The 17,686-nt window shown below is 39.4% G+C and overlaps 1 protein-coding gene across 1 annotated transcript in view; it reads right to left on the reverse strand.

Moving 5' to 3' along the window:
* JAML (junction adhesion molecule like) overlaps positions 1–6,372 on the reverse strand; it is a 28,268-nt gene extending 21,896 nt beyond the window's left edge. Inside the window, exon 1 of the mRNA XM_060104540.1 lies at positions 6,330–6,372. Within this exon, the coding sequence (XP_059960523.1) occupies positions 6,330–6,372 (43 nt within the window). The remainder of the gene's footprint in view (positions 1–6,329) is intronic.
* Positions 6,373–17,686: the final 11,314 nt, after the last annotated feature.

Raw genomic sequence — 17,686 nt, forward strand, 5'->3', positions numbered from 1 at the left:
TCCCAGCAGCCTCAGAAGCAGCGGATTAAAGCTCCACAATCAACTTGATGTACCCTGCATCTGTGGAATACATGAATAGACAACAAATCATCCCAAATTGAGTAGCCAGGAGTCAGTGCTGTGCCTCTGAGGTGGGAGAGCGAACTTCAGGACACTGGTCCACAAGAGACCTCCCAGCTCCACATAATATCAAACGGCGAAAATCTTCCAGAGATCTCCATCTCAAAACCAGCACCCAGCTTCACTCAACGACCAGCAAGCTACAGTGCTGGACACCCTATGCCAAACAACTAGCAAGACAAGAACACAACACCACCCATTAGCAGAGAGGCTGCCTCAAATCATAAAAAGTCCGCAAACACCCCAAAACACACCACCAGACGTGGACCTGCCCACCAGAAAGACAAGATCCAGCCTCATCCACCAGAACACAGGCAGTAGTCCCCTCCACCAAGAAGCCTACACAACCCACTAAACCAACCTTAGCCACTGGGGACAGACACCAAAAACAACGGGAACTACGAACCTGCAGCCTGCAAAGAGGAGACCCCAAACACAGTAACATAAGCAAAATGAGAAGACAGAAAAACACACAGCAGGAGAAGGAGCAAGATAAAAACCCACCAGACCTAACAAATGAAGAGGTAATAGGCAGTCTATCTGAAAAAGAATTCAGAATAATGATGGTAAAGATGATCCAAAATCTTGGAAATAGAATAGACAAAATGCAAGAAACAGTTAACAAGGACCTAGAAGAACTAAAGACGAATCAAGCATCGATTAAAAACACAATAAATGAAATAAAAAATACTCTAGATGGGATCAATAGCAGAATAACTGAGGCAGAAGAACGGATAAGTGAGGTGGAAGATAAAATAGTGGAAATAACTGCTGCACAGCAAAATAAAGAAAAAAGAATGAAAAGAACAGAGGACAGTCTCAGAGACCTCTGGGACAACATTAAACGCACCAACATTCGAATTATAGGGGTTCCAGAAGAAGAAGAGAAAAAGAAAGGGACTGAGAAAATATTTTAAGAGATTATAGTTGAAAACTTCCCTAATATGGGAAAGGAAATAGTTAATCAAGTCCAGGAGGCACAGAGAGTCCCATACAGAATAAATCCAAGGAGAAATACACCAAGACACATATTAATCAAACTGTCAAAAATTAAACACAAAGAAATCATATTAAAAGCAGCAAGGCAAAAACAACAAATAACACACAAGGGAATCCCCATCAGGATAACAGCTGATCTCTCAGCAGAAACTCTACAAGCCAGAAGGGAGTGGCAGGACATACTTAAAGTGATGAAGGAGAAAAACCTGCAACCAAGATTACTCTACCCAGCAAGGATCTCATTCAGATTTGATGGAGAAATTAAAACCTTTACAGACAAGCAAAAGCTGAGAGAGTTCAGCACCACCAAACCAGCTTTACAACAAATGCTAAAGGAACTTCTCTAGGCAAGAAACACAACAGAAGGAAAAGAACTACAATAACGAACCCAAAACAATTAAGAAAATGGGAATAGGAACATACATATCAATAATTACCTTAAATGTAAATGGACTAAATGCTCCCACCAAAAGACACAGACTGGCTGAATGGATACAAAAACAAGACCCATATATATGCTGTCTACAAGAGACCCACTTCAGACCTAGAGATACATACAGACTGAAAGTAAGGGGATGGAAAAAGATATTCCATGCAAATGGAAACCAAAAGAAAGCTGGAGTAGCAATTCTCATATCAGACAAAATAGACTTTAAAATAAAGACTACTAGAAGAGACAAAGAAGGACACTACATAATGATCAAGGGATCAATCCAAGAAGAAGATATAACAATTGTAAATATTTATGCACCAAACATAGGAGCACCTCAATACATAAGGGAAATAGTAACAGCCATAAAAGGAGAAATCGACAGTAACACAATCATAGTAGGGGACTTTAACACCCCACTTTCACCAATGGACAGGTCATCCAAAAGGAAAATAAATAAGGAAACACAAGCTTTAAATGATACATTAAACAAGATGGACTTAATTGATATTTATAGGACATTCCATCCAAAAACAACAGAATACACATTTTTCTCAAGTGCTCATGGAACATTCTCCAGGATAGATCATATCTTGGGTCACAAATCAAGCCTTGGTAAATTTAAGAAAATTGAAATTGTATCAAGTATCTTTTCCGACCACAATGCTATGAGACTAGATATCAATTACAGGAAAAGAGCTGTAAAACATACAAACACATGGAGGCTAAACAATACACTACTTAATAACGAAGTGATCACTGAAGAAATCAAAGAGGAAATTAAAAAATACCTAGAAACAAATGACAATGGAGACACGACGACCCAAAACCTATGGGATGCAGCAAAAGCAGTTCTAAGAGGGAAGTTTATGGCAATACAATCCCACCTTAAGAAACAGGAAATATCTCGAATAAACAACCTAACCTTGCACCTAAAGCAATTAGAGAAAGAAGAACAAAAACATCCCAAAGTTAGCAGAAGGAAAGAAATCATAAAAATCAGATCAGAAATAAATGAAAAAGAAATGAAGGAAACGATAGCAAAGATCAATAAAACTAAAAGCTGGTTCTTTGAGAAGATAAACAAAATTGATAAACCATTAGCCAGACTCATCAAGAAAAAAAGGGAGAAGACTCAAATCAATAGAATTAGAAATGAAAAAGGAGAAGTAACAACTGACACTGCAGAAATACAAAGGATCATGAGAGATTACTATAAGCAACTCTATGCCAATAAAATGGACAACCTGGAAGAAATGGACAAATTCTTAGAAATGCACAACCTGCCAAGACTGAATCAGGAAGAAATAGAACATATGAACAGACCAATCACAAGCACTGAAATTGAAACTGTGATTAAAAATCTTCCAACAAACAAAAGCCCAGGACCAGATGGCTTCACAGGCGAATTCTATCAAGCATTTAGAGAAGAGCTAACACCTATCCTTCTCAAACTCTTCCAAAATATAGCAGAGGGAGGAACACTCCCAAACTCATTCTACGAGGCCACCATCACCTTGATACCAAAACCAGACAAGGATGTCACAAAGAAAGAAAACTACAGGCCAATATCACTGATGAACATAGATGCAAAAATCCTCAACAAAATACTAGCAAACAGAATCCAACAGCACATTAAAAGGATCATACACCATGATCAAGTGGGGTTTATTCCAGGAATGCAAGGATTCTTCAATATACGCAAATCAATCAATGTGATACACCATATTAACAAGTTGAAGGAGAAAAACCATATGATCATCTCAATAGATGCAGAGAAAGCTTTTGACAAAATTCAACACCCATTTATGATAAAAACCCTGCAGAAAGTAGGCATAGAGGGAACTTTCCTCAACATAATAAAGGCCATATATGACAAACCCACAGCCAGCATCGTCCTCAATGGTGAAAAACTGAAACCATTTCCACTAAGATCAGGAACAAGACAAGGTTGCCCACTCTCACCACTCTTATTCAACATAGTTTTGGAAGTTTTAGCCACAGCAATCAGAGACCTAAAGATGCTACCAGAAAACTACTAGAGCTAATCAATGAATTTGGTAAAGTTGCAGGATACAAAATTAATGCACAGAAATCTCTGGCATTCCTATATACTAATGATGAAAAATCTGAAAGTGAAATCAAGGAAACACTCCCATTTACCATTGCAACAAAAAGAATAAAATATCTAGGAATAAACCTACCTAAGGAGACAAAAGACCTGTATGCAGAAAATTATAAGACACTGATGAAAGAAATTAAAGATGATACAAATAGATGGAGAGATGTACCATGTTCTTGGACTGGAAGAATCAACATTGTGAAAATGACTCTACTACCCAAAGCAATCTACAGATTCAATGCAATACCTATCAAACTACCAATGGCATTTTTCACAGAACTAGAACAAAAAATTTCACAATTTGTATGGAAACACAAAAGACCCCGAATAGCCAAAGCAATCTTGAGAACGAAAAATGGAGCTGGAGGAATCAGGCTCCCTGACTTCAGACTGTACTACAAAGCTACAGTAATCAAGACAGTATGGTACTGGCACAAAAACAGAAAGATAGATCAATGGAACAGGATAGAAAGCCCAGAGATAAACCCACGGACATATGGTCACCTTATCTTTGATAAAGGAGGCAGGAATGTACAGTGGAGAAAGGACAGTCTCTTCAATAAGTGGTGCTGGGAAAACTGGACAGGGACATGTAAAAGTATGAGATTAGATCACTCCCTAACACCATACACAAAAATTAGCTCAAACTGGATTAAAGACCTAAATGTAAGGCCAGACACTATCAAACTCCTAGAGGAAAACATAGGCAGAACACTCTATGACATAAATCACAGCAAGATCCTTTTTGACCCACCTCCTAGAGAAATGGAAATAAAGACAAAAATAAACACATGGGACCTAATGAAACTTCAAAGCTTTTGCACAGCAAAGGAAACCATAAACAAGACGAAAAGACAACCCTCAGAATGGGAGAAAATATTTGCAAATGAAGCAACTGACAAAGGATTAATCTCCAAAATTTATAAGCAGCTCATGCAGCTCAATATCAAAAAAACAAACAACCCAATCCAAAAATGGGCAGAAGACCTAAATAGACATTTCTCCACAGAAGATATACAGACAGCCAACAAACACATGAAAGGATGCTCAACATCTTTACTCATTAGAGAAATGCAAATCAAAACTACAATGAGATATCATCTCACACCAGTCAGAATGGCCATCATCAAAAAATCTAGAAACAATAAATGCTGGAGAGGGTGTGGAAAAAAGGGAACACTCTTGCACTGCTGGTGGGAATGTGAATTGGTACAGCCACTATGGAGAACAGTATGGAGGTTCCTTAAAAAACTACAAATAGAACTACCATATGACCCAGCAATCCCACTACTGGGCATATACCCTGAGAAAACCATAATTCAAAAAGAGACATGTACCAAAATGTTCATAGCAGCCCTATTTACAATAGCCCGGAGATGGAAACAACCTAAGTGTCCATCATCGGATGAATGGATAAAGAAGATGTGGCACATATATACAATGGAATATTACTCAGCCATAAAAAGAAATGAAATTGAGCTATTTGTAATGAGGTGGATGGACCTAGAGTCTGTCATACAGAGTGAAGTAAGTCAGAAAGAGAAAGACAAATACTGTATGCTGACACATATATATGGAATTTAAGAAAAAATGTCATCAAGAACATAGGGGTAAGACAGGAATAAAGACACAGACCTACTAGAGCATGGACTTGAGGATATGGGGAGGGGGAAGGGTAAGCTGTGACAAAGTGAAAGAGCGGCATGGACATATATACACTACCAAATGTAAGGTAGATAGCTAGTGGGAAGCAGCCGCATAGCACAGGGAGATCAGCTCGGTTCTTTGTGACCGCCTGGAGGGGTGGGATAGGGAGGGTGGGAGGGAGACGCAAAAAGGAGGGGATATGGGAACATATGTATATGTATAACTGATTAAATTTGTAAAATAAAATAAAAAAAAAAAAAAAGAAAGAGAAAAAAATTAAAAGCCATGAGAGCAAAGCATCTAATTAATTTATTCTTCCAACAGAGCTATATCCATGGGATAAAGAGAAGACAAGGGGACAAAAGGATGAAAAAGTTAGAAAGAGATGGGATTAGCAAGAAGAAGCAGCCCTGAGCACTGTAGGAACAGGAGACTCCAACCTGGTCTGCTGAGCCAGCCAGAGCAGGCTTTTGAAAAGTGGAGCTTAAGGAGAAGCCTGAAGAATAAGGAAGGCTTAGGCACGCTTGTTAGGGTGAGGTGGGGAGAGAAGGTTCCAGGCAGAAGAAACCATCCAAAATTGGGAAAGAGCTCAGTGCATCTGAGGAACTGCAAGAAGACTAGTGTAGCTAAAGCATGAAAACAATTACAGAGATTCCTGATCTGAGACCAGCTATGGTTTTAAAGATAACAATTTAAAGTGCAGGAATACCAGTGAGAAACTATCTTTGTATCCCATAGGAAGGTCCTAAAATACCCAGTCAGGACCCAAAGGCATTCTGTTTCTAATAGCAGCAGAGGAATATTCAGCTTTCCAAGAAAGAGTCTCCTACTTGGCTTCTAAAACAGCTGTTGCAGCAAAACGGCTGTTTCAACAAAACTATGAAGTTCCAGGTTGGGGTTTCCATTTTCAACAAAGCAAGGGGAAATGAAAATATATAAAACTGGCTTCTGAACATGCATGAGACTTACAAGAAATCAAATACCCTCCTTGGTCCCTTGGTTTCTACTTACTGAGTAACACTGTCATCAGGATGAGTTTCAGTGGGTAAAACATGCTGCTCTCAATTTTTCAACCTTAAAAGAAAAAAAATGTCAGAAAATAGTGTCAAGAGAAGTTCATTAATTTAACAAATCAATGGAGAGTTCTTCTGTGAGTCAGCCTCTGTCTGAGGCACTGGGCTGCAGCATGTAGCAAGGAAGACAAGGTCCCGGCTCGTGAGCAGCTTGCACGTTGAGGGGAGATGGAGAGGGAAAAAAAGCAGCAAATGAATGAATAAGAAACAGTGGATGCTGGTAACTGCTATGATGAAACAAAACAGAGTGGTGTTTGGAGAGTCACTTGCGGGCTGCCTCAGACTGGCTATAAGGGAAGATTAGATGAAAGTTGCTTTTAAAGAGAAAAAAAGCAAACAATTCCAGGATAGCCTTGAGATGACAACCCTAGACAATCTACAACCTGAGAGTTTCACATAAACAAAAGATTACAGGATACTCAGCCTGAAATTTTTACCTATCTCTCCAACTCAATTAAAATGACTACCTTTAAATATATAAAGAATGTTCTGGACATGTAAGAAAAGAGATACACAAATACAAGGAAATTTTTTAAACTCAGTTATGACACAAAGAAGCCACATGAAAGGTCCACAGTGAGATTTTTTTTTTCTACTTTCTTACTTTTTTAGGCAGGATAGCATGGATAGAATGAGAACTGGGTTGTGCATGGGCAAAAGTACTTTTAAAACATCTATATTATCTCTGTGGTATTAATTTCACTGCATCCGCCAGCTCCTGGGAAAGAATTCACTGTCTGCACAATGCCCTACAATTTTCTTAACAAAACAGAAGAACCCTAACTTCAAGGAGTTACAATTCAACAAGCCTTGGGTTCCTACCTACTACTGTGGCTGGTCTCTCTTGGAGTAATTCCACCTCAGAATATGCTAGGAGGAAAGGTCTTCTTTGTGTATTAACATCATAGTACCCTACCCGGCTCTGCTGGAAGTCCAGCACGTATGGTGGCCATTTTAATGTATAAAAAATGATTACCTAAGAGATTTTTTAAAAAATAATTTGTCCAGGACTTCCCTGGTGGTGCAGTGGTTGAGAGTCCGCCTGCCGATGCAGGGGACATGGGTTCGTGCCCGGTCTGGGAAGATCCCACGTGCCGCGGAGCGGCTGGGCCTGTGAGCCATGGCTGCTGAGCCTGCGCATCTGGAGCCTGTGCTCCGCAATGGGAGACGCCACAACAGTGAGAGGCCCGCGTACCGCAAAAAAATAATAATAATAATAATAATAATAATAATAATTTGTCTGTTTGATGTTTGCTGTTTTGTCTTTCTTTCTGGCTGCATTGGGTATTCGTTGCTGTGCACGGGCTTTCTCTAGTTGTGGCGAGCGGGGGCTACTCTTCGTTGCAGTGCACGGGCTTCTTATTGCGGTGGCTTCTCTTGTTACAGAGCACGAGCTCTAGGTGTGCAGACTTCAGTAGCTGTGGCACACAGGCTCAGTAGTTGTGGTTTGCGGGCTCTACAGCACAGTAAGAGATTTCTTACCTGTATTCTAATCAACAAAGTCCTCTATCTGGAAAATCAGGGTCAAACTGTTTAAGGTGGCCCTACCTAGGTCTCACTTATGCAGAAAGTCCATTGACCTTGCTGAACCACAGTTTCCTCGCCTATAACATGGGGACAACAACACAAGGATCAAATGTGATAATGCAGATAACAGTGCTTTGAAAAATAGAAAGCATTACCACATAAGATCCTATTTTTATAGCCTAAAAGTCAGATAGGAAACAGAGTTTGTAGCTTTAGAGGAGATTTTGGGTTCTGAGAATCTACCTTTACAAGAATGGCAAATGATGAATCAGAATGAACTGGAAACATTTTAAGTTTCAGTTCTTGAATTCCATTACAACAATGTAGATAACAATTACATTGACTCAGATATACCAAAAGTCACATTAAATTTCCCCAAATATGAGTACTTTTAATGAAAATACAAGCTCTCTCTCAGGATAGCCACAGCTTTATTCCTGCTGCATGACACATACCTTACCCTACGCATACATGGGTGAGCATGATAAAGGGCTTCCTTAATATCATAACTTTAATTCATCATATCTCAGATATCTAAGATCCCTGTTGTGTTCTGGATGAATTCTTCTCCAGGGAGTTGGTTGTGCTCCCTTCACTGCTCAGCAAACAGCTCTCATATATTCCCCAAAGCAGTGTGCCATTTGCATAGAGGAGTAATCATTGATTACAGTGTAGACTTATCTATACTCTCAGGGGCAGGGTCATATGTGTCTCATTTATGAGTGTCCCACGCCCAGGTCACAGTATCAGTGAAGTGCCTGGCATATACTGGACAATAGCTGATAGCTGCCAATACAACCATCAAACTGAAATCAACTTAATCATCATGCAAATGCACCACTCTATTCTAAGAGGAAACCGGTGACCCCAAAAAGACTCTGAATCTAGTCACCAACCTCAAGACACACAGAGCCACACCCAAACCATTTTCAAACAAATTCTAAGAAATGTGCAAAAATCTGATAAATAGAAGATACCCATTTTCAGTCCTAAGTACTCAAGTGTACCACTAGCACTCTGTGTGAATGAATAGAGAAGCAATGATTTAACATAAAAAGCATTAAGTTTTTAAAAAATTCTCTTCCCAGATCAGACATTCCATTAACTAATTCTTTGATATTTGGGAAACCACTCAGTCTCCCCAGGCCTCATTTTTAACATTAAAGGGTCGGACTTTTTCCCCCTAGTTAATATAGCACCACACTAGAAATCAGTAGTGGATACTCAATAAACTAGAGAAGGTAATATGCCAGGCACTGTCTGAGCGCTCTGCACATTAACCAATTTAATTCTCACAACCCCCTATGAGGTTTTACAAAGGAGGAAACTGAGGCACAGATTGGTAAAGTGACTTGCCTAATAACACAGAGCAAGTGGTGGGCCAGGATTCAAACCCGGGCATTCTGGATCAGAGCCTGTCTCCTTACTAGCCTGTACTGCTCTTCCGTGTATGTGAAAGTAATCAATGTTTTACAGCAAAGCTTCCCTGAACTTCATTTACCAAAACAAGATTAATCTGCTCCCCCTGACTGAATGCTCTTCCCACTCCCTTCCCCTAGTTAACTGCTGTTCATCTTTCAGATCTCAAATTCAATGTAATTTCCTCAGGAAAACCTCTCCTGGAACCACCCTTCCGAGGGCAGACCTAGCCACATGTTTTAAGAGTACCATTTCTCTTTCCTTTAGGGCATTTGTCACCACTTCTAATTATCTATTTACTTATATGATTGTTTGATTAAAGTCTTGCTCTCCACCCTCACCCCCATGAGGTCAAGAGCTGTGGCTATGGGCCAGTGCATCTCCAACACCAGTGCAGGGTAAGACCCAGAGTGGGCGCCCAGGGACCACTCATCAGATGAACTAATAACACCTAACCAGGCCAAGAACACTAGTCAAATTTCAAGATTCCTAGTTAGTTGGCAAATATTCAGAAATTCCTACCATATAATACAGATAGATAGATATTACACACATATATATATATAGTTCAGAATTTTATCATTCAGATATATAATTCAGAATATATATATATATTAATCTCAGTCTCTAAAAATCTAACCAAAGCATTCAGATGCACCTTCAGCACCTTGACAGACTCCAATTGAATCCTCAACTTAGCCTGCTTCCTTTCCCAGATACTGACTTATCTCTTCACCAGCATGTTCTTGAGATAATTCTGCGTAGTAAGTTATCTCACGTGTTGGCCAAATGTTTGGACATGAGCTTATGGCTCTTTCACAGTATAACTCTTGGCAAGCACCTTCTATCACTCCTGGGGAGTTGTAAGTATCAGGATCCCCTTTTCCCCAGTGTACAGGAATTGTTGTCCTTGGCACAATTATAATAGAAAAAAAAAGATCTTCAGAAAAGAGACTCATGACAATGAGACTACAACACAGGATGTGGAAATGACCCCCAAATATTACAATATTACAACACAAAATAAGGGAGAGGCACTCTCTCTCTCAGTCAAAGCATTTGCCCCTAGTGAGGACAAGCAACCACTGAGCACACAGACAATCTCACTGCCCTCCCTCACTCAGGCAGCTGCTCTACCTGCAATGCTAAGTCCCCTCAATTTACACATCACTGTGTACCTCCAGGCTTTTGGATGTTTTTAGGTATACGAGTCCACATAACCACTCTGAGGCATGAACCTCTTAAAATTCATCCTTGTTTTTCCTTCCAAGACCATTTAATACAGACTGGTAGGTTACATGGCTTCTTATAATACAGTCTCAGTTACATCGGTCAACCCTTTACTTGAAGGGGACCTTGAGAGTCATTACTCCTGCTCCCTCCTTTAGAGTGGGTTCTATCTAAACCATCCTACTTCATCTTTCCTGAGATCAGGGCTATGCAGAGGGTGTGGTAAGTATGGACAACAGGCTAGCTCTCTATGGAGGTTTAACTTCCTGACTTCTTAAGGTTAAATATTGGCCTGTCTAGGACTGGGAGAAGAGAAACAGTGCAGGAAGAGTTCTGCCATGAGTCCAAGGACAGCTAGTCACAGCTGTACCCAAAGCCACAAGCAACTTAAAAGCTAAAGCCTTGAAGAAGGAGTAGGAACCATTTAAAGATGCGTAGAGCAGGTGATAAACTAAGATGTGATGTGAGAAAACATGGAAGAAGGAGGAAGCACCATAGCTGAGTTTGAGAGTGTTCTGCTGACTAAGGACAAATCTGATGTGAGTTCATTTTGAGATTTCAATGAAGATCATAGTGTAAGGCGGTTGCTGAACTCAAGCTGTGTTAAACTGCCTGACTGCCCTGCTTTATTGTTTGTAACTAGAGCCGTGTGGCTGACAGAGTCTTTGTGCTCTGATTGGGTGTCAGGCCTGTGCCTCTGAGGTGGGAGAGCTGAGTTCAGGACACTGGTCCACCAGAGACCTCCCGGCTCCACGTAATATCAAACTGCGAAAGCTCTCCCAGAGATCTTCATCTCAACTCTAAGACCCAACTCCACTCAAAGACCAGCAAGCTATAGTGCTGGACATCCTATGCCAAACAACTAGCAAGACAGGAACACAACCCCACCCGTTATTAGAGAGGCTGCCTAAAATCATAATAAGGTCACAGGCACCCCAAAAGATACCACCAGATGCAGTCTTGCCCACCAGAAAGACAAGATCCTGCATCATCCACCAGAACACAGGCACCAGTCCCCTCCACCAGGAGGGCTACACAACCCACTGAACCAACCTTACCCACTGGGGGAAGACAACAAAAACAACGGGAACTACGAACCTGTAGCCTGGGAAAAGGAGACCCCAAACACAGTAAGCTAAGCAAAATGAGAAGACAGAGGAACACACAGCAGATGAAGGAGCAAGGTAAAAACCCACCAGACCAAACAAATGAAGAGGAAAGAGGCAGTCTACCTGGAAAAGAATTCAGAGTAATGATAGTAAAGATGATCCAAAATCTTGGAAATAGAATGGAGAAAATACAAGAAACAGTTAACAAGGACCTAGAAGAACTAAAGACCAAACAAACAATGATGAACAACACAATAAATGAAATTACAAAATCTCTAGAAGGAATCAATAGCAGAATAACTGAGGCAGAAGAATGGATAAGTGACCTGGAAGGTAAAATAGTGGAAATAACTACCACAGAGCAGAATAAAGAAAAAAGAATGAAAAGAATTGAGGACAGTTTCAGAGACCTCTGTGACAACATTAAATGCACCAACATTCAAACTATAGGAGTTCCAGAAGAAGAGAAAAAGAAAGGGACTGAGAAAATATTTGAAGACATTATAGTTGAAAACTTCCCTAATATGGGAAAGCAAATAGTCAATCAGCTCCAGGAAGTGCAGAGAGTCCCATACAGGATAAATCCAAGGAGAAACATGCCAAGACACATATTAATCAAACTATCAAAAATTAAATACAGGGCTTCCCTGGTGGCGCAGTGGTTGAGAGTCCACCTGCCGATGCAGGGGACATGGTTCGTGCCCCAGTCCGGGAAGATCCCACATGCCGTGGAACAGCTGGGTCTGTGAGCCATGGCCACTGAGCCTGCACGTCCGGAGCCTGTGCTCCACAACAGGAGAGGCCACAACAGTGAGACGCCCACGTAACGCAAAAAAAAAAAAAAAAAAAAAAAAAAAAAAAAAAAAAAAATTAAATACAAAGAAAAAATATTAAAAGCAACAAGGGAAAAGCAACAAATAACAAACAAGGGAATCCCCATAAGGTTAACAACTGATCTTTCAGCAGAAACTCTGCAAGCCAGAAGGGAGTGGCAGGACATATTTAAAGTGATAAAAGAGAAAAACCTACACCCAAGATTACTCTACTCAGCAAGGATCTCATTCAGATTCAATGGAGAAATTAAAATCTTTACAGACAAGCAAAAGCTAAGGGAATTCAGCACCACCAAACCAGCTCTACAACAAATGCTAAAGGAACTACTCTAGGCAGGAAACACAAGAGAAGGAAAAGACCTACAATAACAAACCCAAAACAATTAAGAAAATGGTAATAGGAACATACATATTGATAATTACCTTAAATGTAAATAGATTAAATGCTCCAACCAAAAGACATAGACTGGCTGAATGGATACAAAAACAAGACCTGTATATATGCTGTCTACAAGAGACCCACTTCAGACCTAGGGACACATACAGACTGAAAGTGAGGGGATGGAAAAAGATATTCCATGAAAATGGAAATCAAAAGAAAGCTGGAGTAGCAAATTTCATATCAGACAAAATAGTCTTTACAAGGGACAAAGAAGGACACTACATAATGATCAAGGGATCAATCCAAGAAGATATAACAATTGTAAATATTTATGCACCCAACATAGGAGCACCTCAATACTTAAGGCAAATGCTAACAGCCATGAAAGGGGAAATTGACAGTAACACAATCATAGGAGGGGACTTTAACACCCCACTTTCACCAACGGACAGATCATCCAAAATGAAAATAAATAAGGAAATACAAGCTTTAAATGATACATTAAACAAGATGGACTTAATTGATATTTATAGGACATTCCATCCAAAAATAACAGAACACACTTTCTTCTCAAGTGTTCATGGAACATTCTCTAGGATAGATCATATCTTGGGTCACAAATCAAGCCTTGGTAAATTTAAGAAAATTGAAATTGTATCAAGTATCTTTTCTGACCACAACGCTATAAGACTAAACATCAGTTACAGGGAAAAAATCTGTAAAAAATACAAACATATGGAGCCTAAACAATACACTAGTAAGTAACCAAGAGATCACTGAAGAAATCAAAGGGGAAATCAAAAACTACCTAGAAACAAATGACAATGAAAACACGATAACCCAAAACCTTTGGGATGCAGCAAAAGTAGTTCTAAGAGGGAAGTTTATAGCGATACAATCCTACCTCAAGAAACAACAAACATCTCAAATAAACAACCTAACCTTACACCTAAAGCAATTAGAGAAAGAAGAACAAAAATACCCAAAGTTAGCAAAAGGAAAGAAATCATAAGATCAGATAAGAAATGAAGGAAACAATAGCTAAGATTAATAAAACTAAAAGCTGGTTCTTTAAGAGGATAAACAAAATTGATAAACCACTAGCCAGACTCATCAAGAAAAAAAGGAAGAAGATTCAAATCAGTAGAATTAGAAATGAAAAAGGAGAAGTAACAACTGACACTTAAGAAATACAACAGATCAAGAGAGATTACTACAAGCAATGATATGCCACTAAAATGGACAACCTGGAAGAAATGGACAAATTCTTAGACAGGCACAACCTTCCAAGACTGAACCAGGAAGAAATAGAAAATATAAACAGATCAAACACAAGTAATGAAATTTAAACTGTGATTAAATATCTTCTAACAAACAAAAGCCCAGGACCAGATGGCTTCACAGGCGAATTCTATCAAACATTTAGAGAAGAGCTAACACCTATCCTTCTCAAACTCTTCCAAAATATAGCAGAGGGAGGAACACTCCCAAACTCATTCTACCAGGTCACCATCACCCTGATACCAAAACCAGACACAGACGTGACAAAGAAAGAAAACTACAGGCCAATATCACTGATGAACATAGATGCAAAAATCCTCAACAAAATACTAGCAAACAGAATCCAACAGTACATTAAAAAGATCATACACCATGATCAAGTGGGGTTTATCCCAGGAATGCAAGGATTCTTCAATATACACAAATCAATCAATGTGATAAGCCATATTAACAAATTGAAGGAGAAAAACCATATGACCATCTCAATAGATGCAGAAAAAGCTTTTGACAAAATTCAACACCCATTTATGATTTAAAAAAAAACCCTCCAGAAAGTAGGCATAGAGGGAACTTACCTCAACATAATAAAGTCCATAAATGACAAACCCACTGCTAACATCATTCTCAGTGGTGAAAACCTGAAACCATTTCCTCTAAGATCAGGAACAAGACAAGAATGTCCACTCTCACCACTATTAGTCAACATAGTTTTGGAACTTTTAGTCACAGCAATCAGAGAAGAAAAAGAAATAAAAGGAATCCAAATCAGAAAAGAAGGAGTAAACCCGCCACTGTTCACAGATGACATGATACTATACATAGAGAATCCTAAAGATGCTACCAGGAAACTACTAGAGCTAATCAATGAATTTGGTAAAGTAGCAGGATACAAAATTAATGCACAGAAATCTCTTGCATCCCTATACACTAATGATGAAAAATCTGAAAGATAAACTAAGGAAACACTCTCATTTACCACTACAACAAAAAGAATAAAATACCTAGGAATAAACCTACCTAAGGAGACAAAAGAGCTGTATGCAGAAAACTATAAGACACTGATGAAAGAAATTAAAGATGATACAAACAGATGGAAAGATATACCACTTTCTTGGATTGGAAGAATCAACAATGCGAAAATGACTCTACTACCCAAAGCAATCTACAGATTCAATGCAATCCCTATCAAACTACCACTGGCTTTTTTCACAGAACTAGAACAAAAATTTTCACAATTTGTATGGAAACACAAAAGACCCCAAATAGCCAAAGCAATCTTGAGAAAGAAAAACGGAGCAGGAGGAATCAGGCTTCCGGACTTCAGACTATGCTACAAAGCTACAGTAATCAAGGCAGTATGGTACTGGCACAAAAACAGAAATATAGATCAATGGAACAAGATAGAAAGTCCAGAGATAAACCCATGCACATATGGTCACCTTATCTTTGATAAAGGAGGCAAGAATATACAATGGAGAAAAGACAGCCTCTTCAATAAGTGGTGCTGGGAAAACTGGACAGCTACATGTAAAAGAATGAAATTAGAACACTCCTTAACACCATACACAAAAATAAACTCAAAATGGATTAAAGTCCTAAGTGTAGGGCCAGACACTATGAAACTCTTAGAGGAAAACATAGACAGAACACTCTATGACATAAATCACAGCAAGGTCCTTTTTGACCCACCTCCTAGAGAAATGGAAATAAAAACAAAAATAAACAAATGGGACCTAATGAAACTTAAAAGCTTTTGCACAACAAAGGCAACCATAAACAAGACAAAAAGGCAACCCTCAGAATGGGAGAAAATATTTACAAATGAAGCAACTGACAAAGGATTAATCTCCAAAATATACAAGCAGCTCATGCAGCTCAATAGCAAAAAAACAAAGAACCCAATCCAAAAGTGGGCAGAAGACCTAAATAGACATTTCTCCAAAGAAGATATACAGATGGCCAACAAACACATGAAACGATGCTCAACATCACTAATCATTAGAGAAATGCAAATCAAAACTACAATGAGGTATTACCTCACACTGGTCAGAATGGCCATCATCAAAAAATCTACAAACAATAAATGCTGGAGAGGGTGTGGAGAAAAGGAAACCCTCTTGCACTGTTGGTGGGAATGTAAACTGATACAGCCACTATGGAGAACAGTATGGAGGTTCCTTAAAAAAGTAAAGATAGAATACCATATGACCCAGCAATCCCACTCCTGGGCATATACCCTGAGAAAACCGTAATTCAAAAAGAAACATGTACCACAATGTTCACTGCAGCTCTATTTACAATAGCCAGGACATGGAAGCCACCTTAGTGTCCATCGACAGATGAATGGATAAATATGTGGCACATATATACAATGGAATATTATACAGCCATAAAAAGAAACGAAATTGAGTTATTTGTAGTGAGGTGGATGGACCTAGAGTCTGTCATACAGAGTGAAGAAAGTCAAAAAGAGAAAAACAAATACTGTATGCTAACACATATATATGGAATCTAAAAAAAAAAATTGTTCTGAAGAACCTAGGGGCAGGACAGGAATAAAGACGCAGACATAGAGAATGGACTTGAGGACACGGGGAGGGGGAAGGATAAGCTAGGACGAAGTGAGAGAGTGGCATGGACATATATACACTACCAAATGTAAAATAGATAGCTAGTGGGAAGCAGCCACATAGCACAGGGAGATCAGCTCGGTGCTTCGTGACCACCTAGAGGAGTAGGATAGGGAGGGTGGGAGGGAGACACAAGAGGGAGGAGATATGGGGATATATGTATATGTACAGCTGATTCACTTTGTTATAAAGCAGAAACTAACACACCATTGTAATGCAATTATACTGCAATAAAGATGTTTAAAAAAAAAGCTAAAGCCTTATCACCGTCATCATCATTATCATTTACTCTTTTATTATGAGCAAATCTTCCTCCTTTTTTCTCTGAGCATCTTAACACAAGTTACTCTACACTACAGAAACGAAACGTGCCCCATTAGATTACCTTATGGCAGTCCTCCTGCAGAAATTGACAGCTCTGTGATTGTGGTCTCACAATCCAAAAGGATCGCCATTAAATGAATACTTTTAGAACCAGCCTTCTTCCGAGTGAGAAAAGTTCAAGTCACTGTTTAAGAAATACAAAGAAACTGCTTACCTAAGATGAGGAATGCCAGGAGAAGCAATGCACTGAGCTCTCCCACAACTGCAGTTACCAAGTCCAACTGAAGACACTTCTGTCTGCACAGAAGTTCAAGCTCAGAGCAAACCAATGCGTGCATTCTGAGTTGGCTGCAGAGACACAAACAGGAACCTTTAAATCAAGGTTCTTGTTTCAGTCATCTGGCCTATTACCCACTTTTTATTTACACTTTCATTCTAAAATGAGTTAACAAATTCACCTTACTGAGGAGAGCCTCATGTTCCAGACCACTGCAGGTGTCATCTCCCCTTCTAGATTACAAACTCTCCAAGGGTGGGATCTCAAATGGTCCCAGGCAAAC

The sequence above is a fragment of the Mesoplodon densirostris genome, chromosome 7, assembly GCF_025265405.1.
Source record: "Mesoplodon densirostris isolate mMesDen1 chromosome 7, mMesDen1 primary haplotype, whole genome shotgun sequence".
In the NCBI taxonomy this organism is placed as follows: domain Eukaryota; kingdom Metazoa; phylum Chordata; class Mammalia; order Artiodactyla; family Ziphiidae; genus Mesoplodon; species Mesoplodon densirostris.